At 39.6% G+C, this 15,460-nt stretch overlaps 1 protein-coding gene and 1 pseudogene across 1 annotated transcript in view; one reads left to right on the top strand and one right to left on the bottom strand.

Moving 5' to 3' along the window:
- COG3 (component of oligomeric golgi complex 3) overlaps window positions 1-11,987 on the bottom strand; it is a 63,285-nt gene extending 51,298 nt beyond the window's left edge. Inside the window, exons 1-2 of the mRNA XM_012782725.3 lie at window positions 11,674-11,987; window positions 45-191 (exon numbers count right to left, since the gene is read on the bottom strand). Of these exons, the coding sequence (XP_012638179.1) occupies window positions 45-191; window positions 11,674-11,847 (321 nt within the window). The 5' untranslated portion in view covers window positions 11,848-11,987. The remainder of the gene's footprint in view (window positions 1-44; window positions 192-11,673) is intronic.
- On the top strand, window positions 3,633-4,123 carry LOC105881169 (NADH dehydrogenase [ubiquinone] iron-sulfur protein 5 pseudogene; annotated as a pseudogene).
- Window positions 11,988-15,460: the final 3,473 nt, after the last annotated feature.

Here is a 15,460-nt window from a genome sequence, read left to right as displayed (position 1 = left end):
ACCTAAAATAATCAAACATCCTTAGAAAAGATACTGCAATTCACCTGCTGTGCAGTTTCAATTCTTTCTTCTTCCATTCCTAAGGAAGTGAAACCCTTCAAGAGAATGTCTTCTGTAGACTCAGGCACTATTGATTTCAGTTCAGCAGGCAGCAACTGAGGGGGTAAACTGCACGAGTCTTCAACTGGGAGCTTGAAAAAGAGAGCCACAAAGATACTTAAATAACCTGAAAATTCTATGAACTTAATTCAAGACTGGGTTTCCATCTCAGTTGTTTTGAAAGAGAAAGAAATGTTTGCCATTAAATCATAGGAAGTTAATAAATACCATATAATACTAACACTTTTAATTAGACTCTATGTTAAATGCTAGTCTCAAATTGTAAACATGGCTAAGTAGGGTGGCGTGCACCTATAATTTCAGCTACTCAGGAAGCTGAGGTGGAAGGACTGCTTGAGCCCAGAAATTCAAGACCAGCCTGGGCAATACAGTGAGATCTCATCTCAAAAAAAAAAATAAAAAAAAAGAGAGAGAGAAACATGATAAAGAACTCCCACCAATGATAAAGTATAATTTTTCAGTTAGCTTTCTTTCTTTCTTTTTTTTTTTTTTGAGACAGAGTCTCGCTTTGTTGCCCAGGCTAGAGTGAGTGCCGTGGCATCAGCCTAGCTCACAGCAATTCAAACTCCGAGGCTCAAGCGATCCTTCTACCTCAGCCTCCCGAGTAGCTGGGACTACAGGCATGCGCCACCATGCCCAGATAATTTTTTCTATATATATTTTTAGTTGGCCAATTAATTTCTTTCTATTTATAGTAGAGACGGGGTCTCGCTCTTGCTCAGGCTGGTTTCGAACTCCTGACCTCGAGCGATCCGCCTGCCTCAGCCTCCCAGAGTGCCAGGATTACAGGAGTGAGCCACCGTGCCCAGCTGAGTTAGCTTTCCAATAGGGGTGGTGAATCTATGCTAACCCACACACATTTCTTACTTGAACCTCTTGTGAACTATCACCAAACAAAGAGAAAACCTGTGTGTTGTTGAAAGTAGCTTGCCCTCCCCAGTATCTCACACAAAAGCCTGACCAACCAACAGGGTTAACAAATCATACCCAAAAATTAACAACCAATAAACATCACTCCTCCTACCATTTCCACTCACAGGCATACTTCATTCACGCCTTCTTACTGACAAATTTTGAAATTACAACTGAATAGGAAGAATTTTAGAGTCTTTGATCAGTTTCAGAAGAACCCCATGGACAAAGCCTCACTTTGACACCATTAAAACTACAGTACTTTCTAGTTATCCACTACTAAAGATAGCCCAGGTGTTAATTTACCTACGGTCTATAGACAAGCTGTTTTTAGACCTAAAAAAAGGCAGGGGGGAGGAGATGCTGGGGAAAAAGTAAAAGGGCCTCATTGTTCAGGTTCAAGTCCAGTCTTTCAGCCCTTAGCTCAAGACATTTAAGGTCCACCAATATAAGACATGATCCAAGGCCTTACGAAGTTACTTCCCTGTCTATTTTTCTAAATATAGAAGTTTCATCTGAGGATTGCATTTTATCTTCAAAGCTAAAATAAACTAGATGCAAAATGTACCGCCACTAATTTAGAATCAATCCTTTAAATACAGGGTTTTTTGTGAATGGGTTCAAATGGGGCTATACTTATGACATGGGAAAGTATATTACAATGCAGCATGGTTAAAATCCTACTACTGCTTATAAGTTGCACAAGATTGGACAAATTACTTAATGCTTCTAATACCCAATTTCTTCTCTTATCTGATACAGATCCAGTATCTGTAGGCTACTGCGAAGAGTAAAGAAGAAAACACAGGTGTGGGGAAATTAGCTTCTTGGAATGCTGGGTAGATGCACACAAAGTGTTCAGGAAGGTTCTTGATCTGGTTTCTCCCCACAAATGAGTCTGACTCAAGAGTCATGAGGGTCCTGGGTGTAGGTACATGTGTCTTATTAATGGTAGTATTTGTTTATGTCAACTCTTCTTGAATGGTAATATAATCCCTGAGTATAATAAAAGGACTGTGGACCAGCAAGAATTAAGTTTTTCAAATCCAGTGAGAGTTTATCTTGAGTCTAAAGTGTCACCAGCAACTGTGTGCTGTTACCAGCGTTCTGCAGGACAGAGGAAGCTGTGCTGAGATATCCACATCTGCACCTGCTCTGTGGAACCACCCCAATTACCAACAATGAGCTATCTCCTTGAGGAGAAAAGGCAGCCCACCCAAGACAATGCTGTACGTATAGCACTTAGCATAAGATCTGCCACAGAGTAAATACTCAATAAATTTGAGCTGCTGCTATTATTTAACATATTATTATTATTCCTATTTATTAGCAGCAACATAGTAAGTAAACTAATAAATCTGAATGTATACTGCTTCTTGGAAACAGAATAATCACTAAGCTATCTTTACAAAATCATATTTTATTAGTAGTAAAATTTAGTTCCACGGCAGACGGGAGGCTCGGATTTAAAAAATATGCCAGAAACACATGAATGCTAGGCTAGGATGAAAAAGGTTAGGGAAAGAAGTTGCTTGTACCCTAACAATAAGAAAAAGCTAAATAATCTACAAAACCGTAACTATTCGTGAATCCATCAGAGCTGAGGTTGCAGAGTAACCAAGCAGCTTAAAATCCAGGGAAAGACAGGCACCTCAACTGGCTCACCTGCAGCAAATCATGGAAAAAAAATAGATGACAAACATGATACAAGTGGGTAAGCGAATTCAGCTAAGATTTTTCACCAATTGCTAAAGGCTAAGGGTGAGTAAGGGTTGAGTATACCTAATCCAAAAATCCCAAATCCAAAATGCTGTGAAATTCACGACTTTTTGAGCACTAACATGATACTCAAAGGAAAGGCTCACTGGAGTATTTAGGATTTTGGATTTTCAAATTAGGGATGCTCAACCAGTAAACAAATATTCCAAAAGCCCAAATCCGAAATCAAAAACACTTCTCCCAAGCAATTCAGAAAAGGGATACTCAAGCTGTAGGGAGCACCTGGAAGCCACTGACACAAAGAAATTCACAGCCACTCACATGGGCTTCCCCACAGACCTCCATTAGATGCTCACGAGTAAGAATGTGAGCAAGGTGGTTGGTGCAGGCCTGGAAGAGGGGAGTGGCTGCTACTGTGTGGGGAAAGTGGGACACAAAGCCTCACCTGAACCCTTCTTCCCTGTGGAACAAAAGCCTGAAACAAAAGGGCGGCAAATTCTGTCAACCCTAGGACACAGAGGAAGACTACTACAGCTAGGTAAAGGGAAATAAAAAACAACCATTACCACTGGGGGACAGGTAAGAAACCATCCAGGCTTCAGAACATTAGAGGTCTCCTACAGCTAGAAGAGAGACAGAATCAGTGAGAAAGCCCTTCCTCCAAAACCCAGGGACAAAGGGCCTGCCTAAGACTGAGGCTTGACCTAGGTGACAGAAAACTCGCACGTACCACTACCAATCTATAAAGTACCAGCAACCTACTTCTGAGGGAAGGGACAAAATCAAAAAGAGCAACACTCTCTGAGGCATAAGCACACAACACACCAAAAGCTGAGGGTAGAGGTGGAATATTAAGAAAACCCGAAAGTGGCGGCCGGCAAAGAAGAGACAAGGACACTGCGGCATGACGCCATGCCTTTCTTCGATATACAGAAAAGGCTGGGCCTTAACTTAGATCGTACGATGACAATCCAAAGTGGTGAACAGCCCCTCAAGTTGCCTGCTCGATGCCATGCTTTTGAAAAAGAATGGATAGAATGTGCACATGGAATTGGTGCTGTCCGGGCACAGAAAGAGTGCAAGATAGAGCATGATGATCTCGTTGAATGTCTACTTCGGCAAAAAACAATAAAACGTATGTGTACCATCCAGAAGCAGCGGGATAAGCTAATAAAGGAAGGGAAGTACACCCCTCCACCTCACCACATGGGCAAGGAGGTGCCTAGGCCCTGAACAGAGCGGTAACTGATGGCTGGAGGCTGATTTTCATGTTCTCCAATCTTCACTGGAAAGATGATTTACTGAAAACCCCTTTGTCAAATGTGTAAAAATAAAGGATTGCTCCAAAAAAAAAAAAAAAAAAAAAAGAAAACCCATCTAAAGACATGGACACAAGCATGCATAGCATGAATGCATGCATGAAGAAAGAAGGAAAGAAAGGAAAGGAAAGGAAGGAAGGAAGGAAGAAAGAAAACCCTGCAGCAACTCATTTCCCCACCCTAGGCAAAAGGCTATGCTAGAGAAACGTGAAACCAGTGGTAAACAAAGATAACCAGAGCAACAACATGACCTAAATAAAGCCAGCTCAATCCCTGACCAGACTGACTCAACCTCCCACACTAACAACCTAAAAAAAAAAAAGAAGTGTGCCCTTTTTAGGCATTAATACTATGCCCTTCCTTCTCTACTGTCCTGCATACAATGCTCAGCATTCAATATAAAGCAAGAAAAAGCTACTTACTGTCAAGAGACAAAGCAATCAACAGAGCCAGACTCAAATGACCTAGATATTGGAACTATCAAAGAACTTAAAATAACCATGATTAATATGTAAAAGGCTCTGATGTAATATATAGATAAAAGTTATGAACACACATACAGAATGTCAGCAAAAAAAATGAAAACCACAAGTGTCAAATGGAAATGCTAGAAATAAAAATCACGGTAACAGATGAAGAAACTTGCAATGGGTTCATCAGTGCACTCAGCACAGGTAAGGAAAGAATCAGTGAACTTGAAGTTAGGTCAATAAAAATCACTGCTCAAGCTGGATCAACGTCTCTGAAAAAAAGTAAAAAAATAAATAAATAACAATGAAAAATAAAAATCACTGAAAATGAAACACCAAGAGAAAATACAGTGGGGAAAAAAGAAAACTGAACATAGCATCCAAGAATTGTGGGATGGTATCAAATTATATGTGTGTAATTGAAATTCCAAAAGAAGGAGAGCAAGAGAGAATAAGGTAAAAGAAATATCTGAAGATATAGCAGTTCAGAATTTTCCAAAAATAATGAAAGATATGAAACTACAATTCTAAGAAGCTCAGAGAACCCCACACAGAACACACAAACACATACACACCCCTCTATACACATCATATTCAAACTCCCAAAAATCAAAGATAAAAATCTTAAAGGCAGCCAGAGGGAAAAGACACATACAGAGGAACAACGATAAGAATTACAGCAGACTTCTCATCTGAAATTATGCAAGCAAGACAATGTAGTGACATCTTTAAAATGTCAAAAGAAGAACATTCAACCCAGAATTCTATACAAATCAAAAATATCTTTCTTAAATGGAGAAATAAAGACTGTTTAAACAACCAAAAGCTTAAAGAATTCACTACAAGCAGACCTGTACTACAAGAAATGTTAAAGTTCTTCAGAGAGATGAAACATAATACCAGATAGAAACATGAATCTACCAAAAAAAAAAAAACCTAGACCTCCAGAAATGGTTAAAATGAAGGAAATATGACAGTTTTCTCTTTTTAATCACTCAAGAAGAAATGTCAAAAGCAAAAATAGTAGCAATGTATTATGGGTTTATAACATATATAAAAATAAAATGTGTGAAACAATAGCACAAAAGAGGGGAAACGAAGAAATCGAAATATTCTGTTGTAAGGTTCTTATACTATACATCAAGTGGTATAATATTTAAAGGTAAACTGTGACTAATTAAAGTAGTACAGATGCTCCTCAACTTACAATGGGGTTGTGTCCCAATAAACCCATGATAAGCTGAAAATGTCCTAAGTCAAAAAATGTACAGGTGACTGGGAGCTGTGACTCACTACTACTGCCCAGCATTGCAAGAGAAGTACACTTTCTACTGAAACATGCTGCTTTCACATCATGGGAAAGTCAAAAAATCTAAGTCAAACTATTGTTAAGTCAGAGGCTGTCTGTATGTTGTATCCTAGGGCAAACACAGAGAATTTGGCAAACTTTAGTCCTTGAATACAACCTAAACCCATATCCATCTTTAATTCAATTTCTTTTGAGAAAAAAAAATATAAATCTATTTTAAGGAATGTAAATCAATATTAAAATCCTGGTTGTGACACCAAATACTATAGTTGTGCAAAATGTTACCAATGAGAGAAACTGGGTATAGTGTACAGGAGATATTTTTGCACTATTTCTTACTTACAACAGCATGTAAATCTCAATTATCTTAATTTTTAAAAATTATTGTAATAACCATATTCTCCTATCAGAGTTCATGAGGCCTTATACCAGTACCTTATCTGGTACTACTTCATAATACATAACAAATTCCAGAAAAAAGTAAAATTCCTCTTGTTCTAGAATCATTTGTAATATATAGAGCTGTCCTTTTAAATGTATTCATTTTGACTAGGTAATAAATTCTCACAGCACAAAATTCAAAGAATATTCAGTGAACAGTCACCTTCCTCTGGACCCATTCTCCAGCCATCCCTCCTCAGAGGCAGGTTAACATTTGTTACTGGTTTCTTTTGTATCTTTCCCAAAACAGTCTATATACATACAAAGGAAGTGTACATTTTTTTTAACCCAAATAACAGTTTACTGTAACACCTCACCTTTTTCATTTAATATGCATTTTAAATTGTCTCTTCAACAGAGTATAAGAAAAAGACAGAATTTACTCTTACTTTGTCAGTAAGCTATAATGAGCTCATTATCTCAAAAATCCAAGAGTAAAAAATGATATTTAAGTAAAAATCAATCTCCCATCTTTGCCTCTTCCCTGCCCATCCAATTCTTCTCTGAGGCAAGACCGACATTTATAATTTAAGAAGTATTTTCTAAGGAATTTAAGAGTAAAATAAAAAAACTTTAAAAGTAAAAAGGAACCAAAGAAATAATTTCCAATTTTTATCAATCTTTCTTTTGTAAAAATTATTCAAAATACATGAATATAATTTTTAAATTCAAATCATCAAGAGTTAAAATGAAAAGTAACATTCTCCTCCAACCCAACTTTTAGCCATTTTCAGTATTTTTGATATAACTATAACTCTAAAAACTCTATAACTCTAAAAAACAAATTTACAACTTCATGTTTGAATTCATTGATTTTAGTTCCTATCTATTGACTCTTCATCAAGTAAGATGAAAAAATTAGTACCCCTATATTTTCTACCCTACTTACTTTTCAAATACTGTCATCTATACCATCTCTTTTTTAGATTTTCAAATTTCATAATATTTACACTTTGTTCTGTAATTAAGACTTTAGACTGATTTTTAAAATGATACTATTTTTTTCTTCCTCTCCCCCAAAATGATACTATTAATTCATGCTTCCTGCCTTCTATAAATTTGCCAAAACTGCAGGTTCATTGACACTGTCTTTGGTTTTGGTGTGCCACATATTTATTACTGTCATTTCACACGGATCCAGGGGTATCACATGTGTGTTCAGTCTGTTATCTTGAAACAAAAAATGTTTATCTTCTAATTTACTTCAGAAAATAAAACATTACAGAAACTCTGGATACCTGAGAAGTTACTATGGATATTCCAGACATATTGTATAATCTAGGTGTGGGTAAACATGATAATTTAAATTTATGAAAGAATATTCCATTTGATTACTTCAAGCACAAATACTACTTTAATACCACAAGCAGTAGGGGGCTCCTTGTTCCCTTATTCTCACTAGGACAAAATTATTTTCTCTCAAACCAAGCAAGAGAGAAATAACAAGGCATCTACTTCAAAGCAATAATTTTTTAAAGTAACAAAACAAGTTGCTTTTTAATAGAAAATGAGAAAATGCCCCCATTAGGTACACAACCTTCAAGAACGGGTGTGGTTGTGGTGGTATCATATACTTTCCTGTTCTGACCTTTCATTCACTTCATGGGAGGAGGTGACTAAATGCTTCCTGCTCACTAGCACTGGCCTGGCTTCCAGATGGAGCAGACAGATACCACAGATCTAGGTTTCTGGTGGGCAGAGCTGGAAAGCTACCCAGCTAACATACTAAATAATAACTACAATAAACTATCAAGCATTGCCTGACCAGCTGAGCAGATCTAGGAAAAAACAAGTAAACATACTTTCTCTCCTGTCTTAATCTGTTTGTGTTGCTATAAAGGAATACCTGAGGCTGAGTAACTTATAAAGAAAAAAGGTTTATCTGACTCACAGTTCTGCATGCTTTACAAGATGCGTAGCACCGCCTTTTGCATCTGTGCAGAGCCTCAGACTGCTTCCACTCATGGCAGAAGGAGAAGGGGAGCTAGTATGTGCTAGAACATTTGACAAGAACAGAAGCAAGAGAGAGAGCAGAGGTGCCAGGCTCTCTTCAAGAACCAGTTCTTGTAAAAACTGAGAATGTGGAATCAGGCTAGAATGGCATCAAGCCATTCATGAGGGATCCGCCCCCACAACCCAAACACTTCTCACCAGACACCACCAACAATACTGGGGATCAAATTTTAACAGGCAGGGCCTTGGCAAACCATATATCCAAACCATACCATCTCCCAAGTTCTACTTCTCATAAAGGTCTGGGATAGAAAAAGATCATTTTTATAATCATCTGATCAATTCATTCCCTAAATGAAACCTGATGTTACTTTCTCTGTGTGGACCAAAGCATTGAAGAGGTATAAATGGAGTCTCAGAACCTTCCTCACGGTACCCAACCCCTTCTTTTCTTACCTTTGATCTGAGTGACACCTATACCAGCTCAGAACCACAGAATTCTAATCTGCTCTTTTAAGATGGGCTATAGTTTGGATATGGTTTGTCTGACGCCTCCAAATCTTATGTTGAAATCTGATTTCCAACATTGGAGGTGGGGCCTAATGGGAAGTATGTGGGTTACCATTGCTGATCCCTCACCAATAGTTTACTCCCTTCTGGGGTCACAGTAGAGCGAGTTTATGTTCTATTAGTTCCAGCAGGAGCTGGTTGTTAAATAAAAAGAGGCTGGCACCTCCCTCCCCTCTCTTTTACTTCTTGTCTCACACCATGTGATCTCTACACATGCCAGCTCCACTTTGCCTTCTACCATGAATGGAAGCAGCCTGAAGCCCTTATCAGAAGCAGATGTTTCTTATACAGCCTGCGGAACTGTGCACTTTACATATCTGATTCCATTTAATTCTTACAACTTCCCATGAGGTAAGTACACACCATAAGTCCCCATTTTACAAAGAAGAAAAGTAAAGCTCAGAGAAGTTAAACACCACATCGAAAGTCACAGAGCCTATAAGAAAACAACAGCTATAACAGTAAATTACAGACAAATGTCAGGTAAAATTACTATAGCACTTTATAAAGAATTACTAAGTTCAACAGAAAGAAAAAGGCCTTCCTTACTAAAAAGTTTGCCCTGGCTACCAAAAAAACCAGTCTACCTAAAATTCTATTCCAATTCTTTTCTCTAATGTCCAAAAAAAAGAGTATAATTTCTTTTCAAGATAAGACTAGTTCTCCTTCATAAAAGAGAAAGTTATTTTCTAAAGAAGTTAACAGCTTTATGATATTTACTGAGTGTTAATTGGCCTCTTTCTTTCTCTCTCTCCCTATTCTACTAACCTGCCCAGTTCCAGTTGTTCAGGAAGTAATTTATCTAATACAATTTGTGAAACACTACAGAAAATCATTAGCTATACTGGTTGGACAAAATGAAAATCAAAGAATTCTTTTTCAGGACCAATGTTAAAAGAGTGGTAATAGGAATAAAAAATTAATTCCAAAGTCTTCCCACCAGACATACAGAGACATGAAGAGCCATGAGAACTTCGCCCTCAAAGATTCCAGGATGGATATATAACTGGCTATTTCATTCTCAGAGGAATCCAAAACCAAGGCTGCATGTACCAAAAGACCCTCACTGAATTCATGAACGTTAAGCTTGTCCCCAACCCATGACTTTTTTTTCCTCCAGCTGGAATGTTATGTCTTTCGTCTTTGCAAGGCTAGCTTCATATTTTCCATCATTTGTTCTGACCTCAGACTGCCACTTCATCAGAAAAGCCTTCCTTCCTTACCTAAAAGGACACGCCCCATCCCCTTCTGTCACATCACCCTATTTTATTTTCCTGCTATCATGGATCACTGTCTGAACTTACCTTCTCTGTTCTTTTTTATATGTTCATGTAAGGATCTCGTCTTTCCTATTTTCTATCCCCGATTCCTAGCTCAGAGTAGGCATATAATAAATGTTAAAGAATGCACACAGCAAATGATAGGTATCATTATACTGCAGAAATATGGAAGAATAGGGTGAAATTGAAAAGATTCCATTTACTTCACTCCAAACCTTCTCCTTCAAGCTCAACAAAATTAAGGAATAATAAGTTATTTCCTCCAGATCATCTTGGGCAGGAAAATACAAACAAACAAACAAACAAACAAACAAAACCAAAAAATAACAGGTTATGCCTCATGACAATAAAAATAAATTTTCTTATAGAATATATGTATATCTCCCCCACCTCACCTCCCAGTGCCACAACATCCAAGCATCCTGCCTCAATAACAAGCCAAATCAATTATAAACAGACTGGAAAATTTATAGAGCAAACAACTTCTATTATCTAGAGTATAAAAGACTTTGATGGCTGAGCCAAAGAAATTTCCACCTGTCTCCTCATTCATTTCAGACCTACTTCTGGCACAACATCCTACAGAGGGACAGAGAAACCCAAGAAAGAACAACTATTTGGTGGCAGAGCATGTAAAAGTAAACACGAACTTTCAAATTAAACCTTTAAAGTTTGAGGACAGAAAAAGTAAAGACTCGAAGCTCTATCTGCATTTGGACACAATTCCAAATGATGTAAAAGGAATGCTTCTAACATCAAAAATAACTATAATTTTTATAAAATAATCCTCCTAAACCTGGCCCTCGAAACTAGAAAAAGTTTGTCAAACATGTGATAATTCATAAAACATACTTTCTATTCTAACCAACTGAACTGAATCACACAAGCAGTAATATGCATAATATCTCAAATGGTAATTGAATTAAAAGCATTGACACTAAAAAAAAAACAGCATTATTTAATAATGTACTGAACCAGCTACCAAAGACAATTCATTTTTATTACTTTTCTATAAGTCAAATAAATCTGATCTCCCATTGCCTGTACTTGATCAAGAGCTCATAGCTCAATGTGCAATGAATGAAACTGTCACCCCGGGTCAAGTTTTGGTCTCCTCAAGTCCCCCCATGGAAAAAGAAACGTAGGTTATTCATAAAGATGGTAAATGAGCACCAACTGGAGACTGTCCTGCAGCAAAGCACCTCGGGTTCGGTGTCTCTCCTGGGAGACGGTGGGCAGCAAGATCACAGCCCAGCAGACGCGAGGGACCTCTGGGGCAGGACGCCCAGGGCAAGGCTCCAGGTCAACAGTCCCACGTTGCGGGAGGTAGGACTGGGTGCCGGCGGGCCCAGACACTGGAGGCCCCCGCAGCCGTCCACCGGCTGAAGCTGAGAGTCGGGGTCGCCCGCCGTGCGAGGCCTGACAGCCCAGGGAGGTGAGGGGCCCGTCCCACTGGATCCGCCACCGTGGCCAGGAGTGGAGAGAGACCTCGGGCACAGGATGGGGAGGCCGGGGTCCTGCCAGGGCGCCCAAGCATCCCATCCCCGTCGCCCGCGCCCGGTTCCCGCCCATCACCTCACCTCGGCCGGCATCGGCAGGTTCTCTGCCGCCGCCTTCAGCTCCAGCACCGAGTCCGTCTGCCTGTCGGTCAGCGGCGCCGTCGTGTCCGGTCTCCGATCCCAGAGGGCCAGCTTCTCCCGGGCGTCCCGCTCCGCCGCCGCCTCAGACAGCAGCAGCAACGCCGCCTCCGCCATTGCCGCCGCCCCCGCGGCCCTCAGCAGCAGCGGGGTGAAGGGGACCCCGACAGAAAGGCCCCGGCCACTTCCGGGAGAACCGGGGCTACCAGCACTGCACCGGCGGAGGGGCGGGGCGGGCAGGAATGCCCTGACCCCGGAAATGCTTCCCCAGTGTGGGGGCGGGACCGAGGCCAGAACAGACGTGGCTTTAAACAAGCTCCAACTATTTCCGGTTGGGATGTAGAAGTGGGTGGAGACTGGACCTGACGGAAATAGAAACGCCCCTACCGGAAGTCTCTTCCTGAACATCAGTAACTTTATTGTTACGAGTTGTTCATGTTATTGACAACTGCGCTAAGTCCCCTGCCGGTAGGGGGCTTCGTAAACTCCGGGATCCGTCGCCTCTGTTCTCACAGATGGGTTGTCTGGGTGGAATGTTTAGAGTGTGTGATTTCCATGTTAACATGTTGACAGTTTCCGCCGCTCACATCAAAACCAAGAGCTTTACTATTCCAACATCCAATAATTCCCCTTTAGAAAACGAATTTATGGAGATACATTAAAATTCAAAGATAAGTGTATCTCAGATATTAATAGTACCAAATAACTAGGAACAACCTAAATGTCCAACACCGAAAAATTGGATCAATAACTCGTGGTACAGACATGTACTTATAATGCTGTTCTGCCACTTAAAATCATGTAGATTTGAGCAGCAAAATAAATAGGGATAGTATGGATCATAACCTATAGAATAAAATAAATACATATGAGTCCACACTGATATAAATTATTGAATAAATAAATGGTGGAGAAAGGACAACTTTCTACCTTACAGAAGAATTTCAATCAATAAATGTAGACAGCCTGAGCAACATAGGAGATCTCATGTCTACAAAAACAAATGTGTATTTGTGTGTGTGTGTGTGTGTGTGTATATATATATATATATATATATATATATATATACACACCCATATATATTTAGCCAGGTGTGGTGGTGCATGCCTATAGTCCAAGCTATTTGGGAGGCTGAGGCAGGAGGATTACTTTAGCCCAGGAGTTTGAGGTTGCTGTGAGCTATAATGACACCACTGCACTCTAGCCTGGCAATGGATTGAGACCCTGGTATAAATACATACATACATACATACATACATACATACATACATACAAGAAGTAGAAAATCATCATTAGGACACCCCAGCAATAATTATAGAGGCAAGATCTAAGGATGGATGCTAATATTAGTGGGCAAAAGTTCAAGGAAAAACAAGTTTGCATAGTTCCAAAGAACTTCCCCAAGATATCTATTGGTAACAAGAAGAAATAGTAACTTTACAGTGGTGGTGACAGACATTACCTTAACCAAGTGATCAAAGTCACCACCATCATAGTGAAACTCCTGACATCACACCAATCCACCACTATTTCCTAAAGAAAGTCATCTTGCAAGCCGGGCGCAGTGGCTCACACCTGTAATCCCAGCTCTGGGAGGTCGAGGTGGGCGGATTGTTTGAGCTCAGGAGTTCAAAACCAACCTGAGCAAGAGCGAGACTCTGTCTCTACTATAAATAGAAAGAAATTGATTGGCCAACTAATATATAGAGAAAAAAAATTAGCCAGGCATGGTGGCACATGCCTGTAGTCCCAGCTACTTGAGAGGCTGAGGCAGGAGGATTGTTTAAGCCCAGGAGTTTGAGGTTGCTGTGAGCTAGGCTGACGCCACGGCACTCACTCTAGCCTGGGCAACAAAGTGAGACTCTGTCTTAAAAAAAAAAAAGTCATCTTCCAGATGTGTACAGACATGTGGCTCTATTTGTCTAAGTGCCCAAAACACACTTTCTCTTCTTCAGGCCAGACTGATCTCTAGTTCCAAAACTCCAAAATTAATCTCATTGAATTTTGTAATAATTCTTTACCAAACATCATCCTTCAAGGGCCAAATGTAAGCATCTTCTCTCCCAAATGTGTTTCTATTATAGATTTTCCTAAATCCATGATCACTTTACTTTCTTCTTGTAAACATTATTTTTAAGTTCTTTTGTTTTTTTTGGTTTCTTTGAGACAGAGTCTCACTCTGTTGCCTGGGCTAGAGTGAGTGCCGTGGCATCAGCCTAGCTCACAGCAACCTCAAACTCCTGGTCTCAAGCAATCCTTCTGCCTCAGCCTCCTAAGTAACTGGGACTACAGGCATGTGCCACCATGCCCGGCTAATTTATATATATATATATATATATATATATATATTTTTTTTTTTTTAGTTGAATTTCTTTCTATTTTTAATAGAAACGGGGTCTCGCTCTTGCTCAGGCTGGTTTTGAACTCCTGACCTTGAGCGATCCTCCTGCTTAGGCCTCCCAGAGTGCTAGGATTACAGGCATGAGCCACCATGCCTGGCCTTATTTTTAAGTTCTTAAAATATTTTTACATGCTGCTGCCTGGAAGCTCAAAAAAGTAAAATAAAATAAAATAAAATATTTTTACCAACTGGTGATTCGTGAGGCTGTGGGATGCAATGCAGGTCATGATACCCATGGGCAAGGCTGGAGGTTTAATCAGCTGCTTTGAGGTCAAATGAGGGGAGAGGAAGATAAATGTGCAACACAGTGATGCCCGATCTATTCTTGACCATAGGAATTAAGAGAGCCAAGGGTAGACAGCTATGCTTGGAGGATCCAGCAGTCACCAGCTGACCCCCGTAGGGGGCAGGAAGGGAACCCATGAAACAGGGTAAAGGCAGTTTTTATGGGGTGTTCTCATTTTCTAGAACCCTAGCATGGAAGTATATACATTTAAACAATACAGTGTTGCTCAAAATCTAGTGCAAAGTGTGGTGCCCAACATACTGAACCTTCTGCCTCAGACTCTAATGCTCTTTTTTATATCAAGAAATATTTTCTAGGCCCCCCCAAAAAAAGTACAAATTTCCTATAATGAACTCACTTTTATACTCTGTATACAAGTCAATTTTTTTCCTCTTACTAGATGGTGATTAGTATATTCCCAGAAGCACTAAGACAACATGACAAATACAATTGCAGTTTTAATTGTCTACTATAATTCTTACAATGTATTTATTTGACTCAAGTATTGGTAATTGTTCTTATAAAAATCATTCAAATTGATATAATAAACACATTGCATATATCTATACATACAAGGTACATGTGTGTTCATAGAGTGTGTCTGCTAGAGAAAGGGAAGGATGGAGGAAGGGAGAGAGACAGAATGAATGAATGAATGAATGAATGAATGAATGAATGAATGAAGAAGACAGAATTGCACAGGATATCTGTCTTGAAAGGACAAAGATAATGTCAGAGGAGTTTCATCCCGAAATGATTAAGGTCCCCAGATCATAGCAGATGACATCTTGTTTGCATGATCTCATTCAGATTTCACTTTTGATCTCTTGATGACAACCCTGTGAATAAGCAGGGCAGGAGTTATTATTTTCTACATAGAGTCAAGCAAGTGACACAGGGAGATGAAGTGAGTTGTTGAAGACTTTGGGGAGGGCAAAGGAAAAGGTATATATTCTTTCTAGAGGGATATTGGGCAACACCTATCAAAACAGCGGCTGGAGAAATGGAGAGAGAGAGAGAAAAGATAGTCCTTGGATGCAGCA

Source organism: Microcebus murinus, chromosome 13 (genome assembly GCF_040939455.1).
Source record: "Microcebus murinus isolate Inina chromosome 13, M.murinus_Inina_mat1.0, whole genome shotgun sequence".
In the NCBI taxonomy this organism is placed as follows: Eukaryota; Metazoa; Chordata; class Mammalia; order Primates; family Cheirogaleidae; genus Microcebus; species Microcebus murinus.
This window is presented reverse-complemented; position numbering and strand designations above follow the sequence as displayed.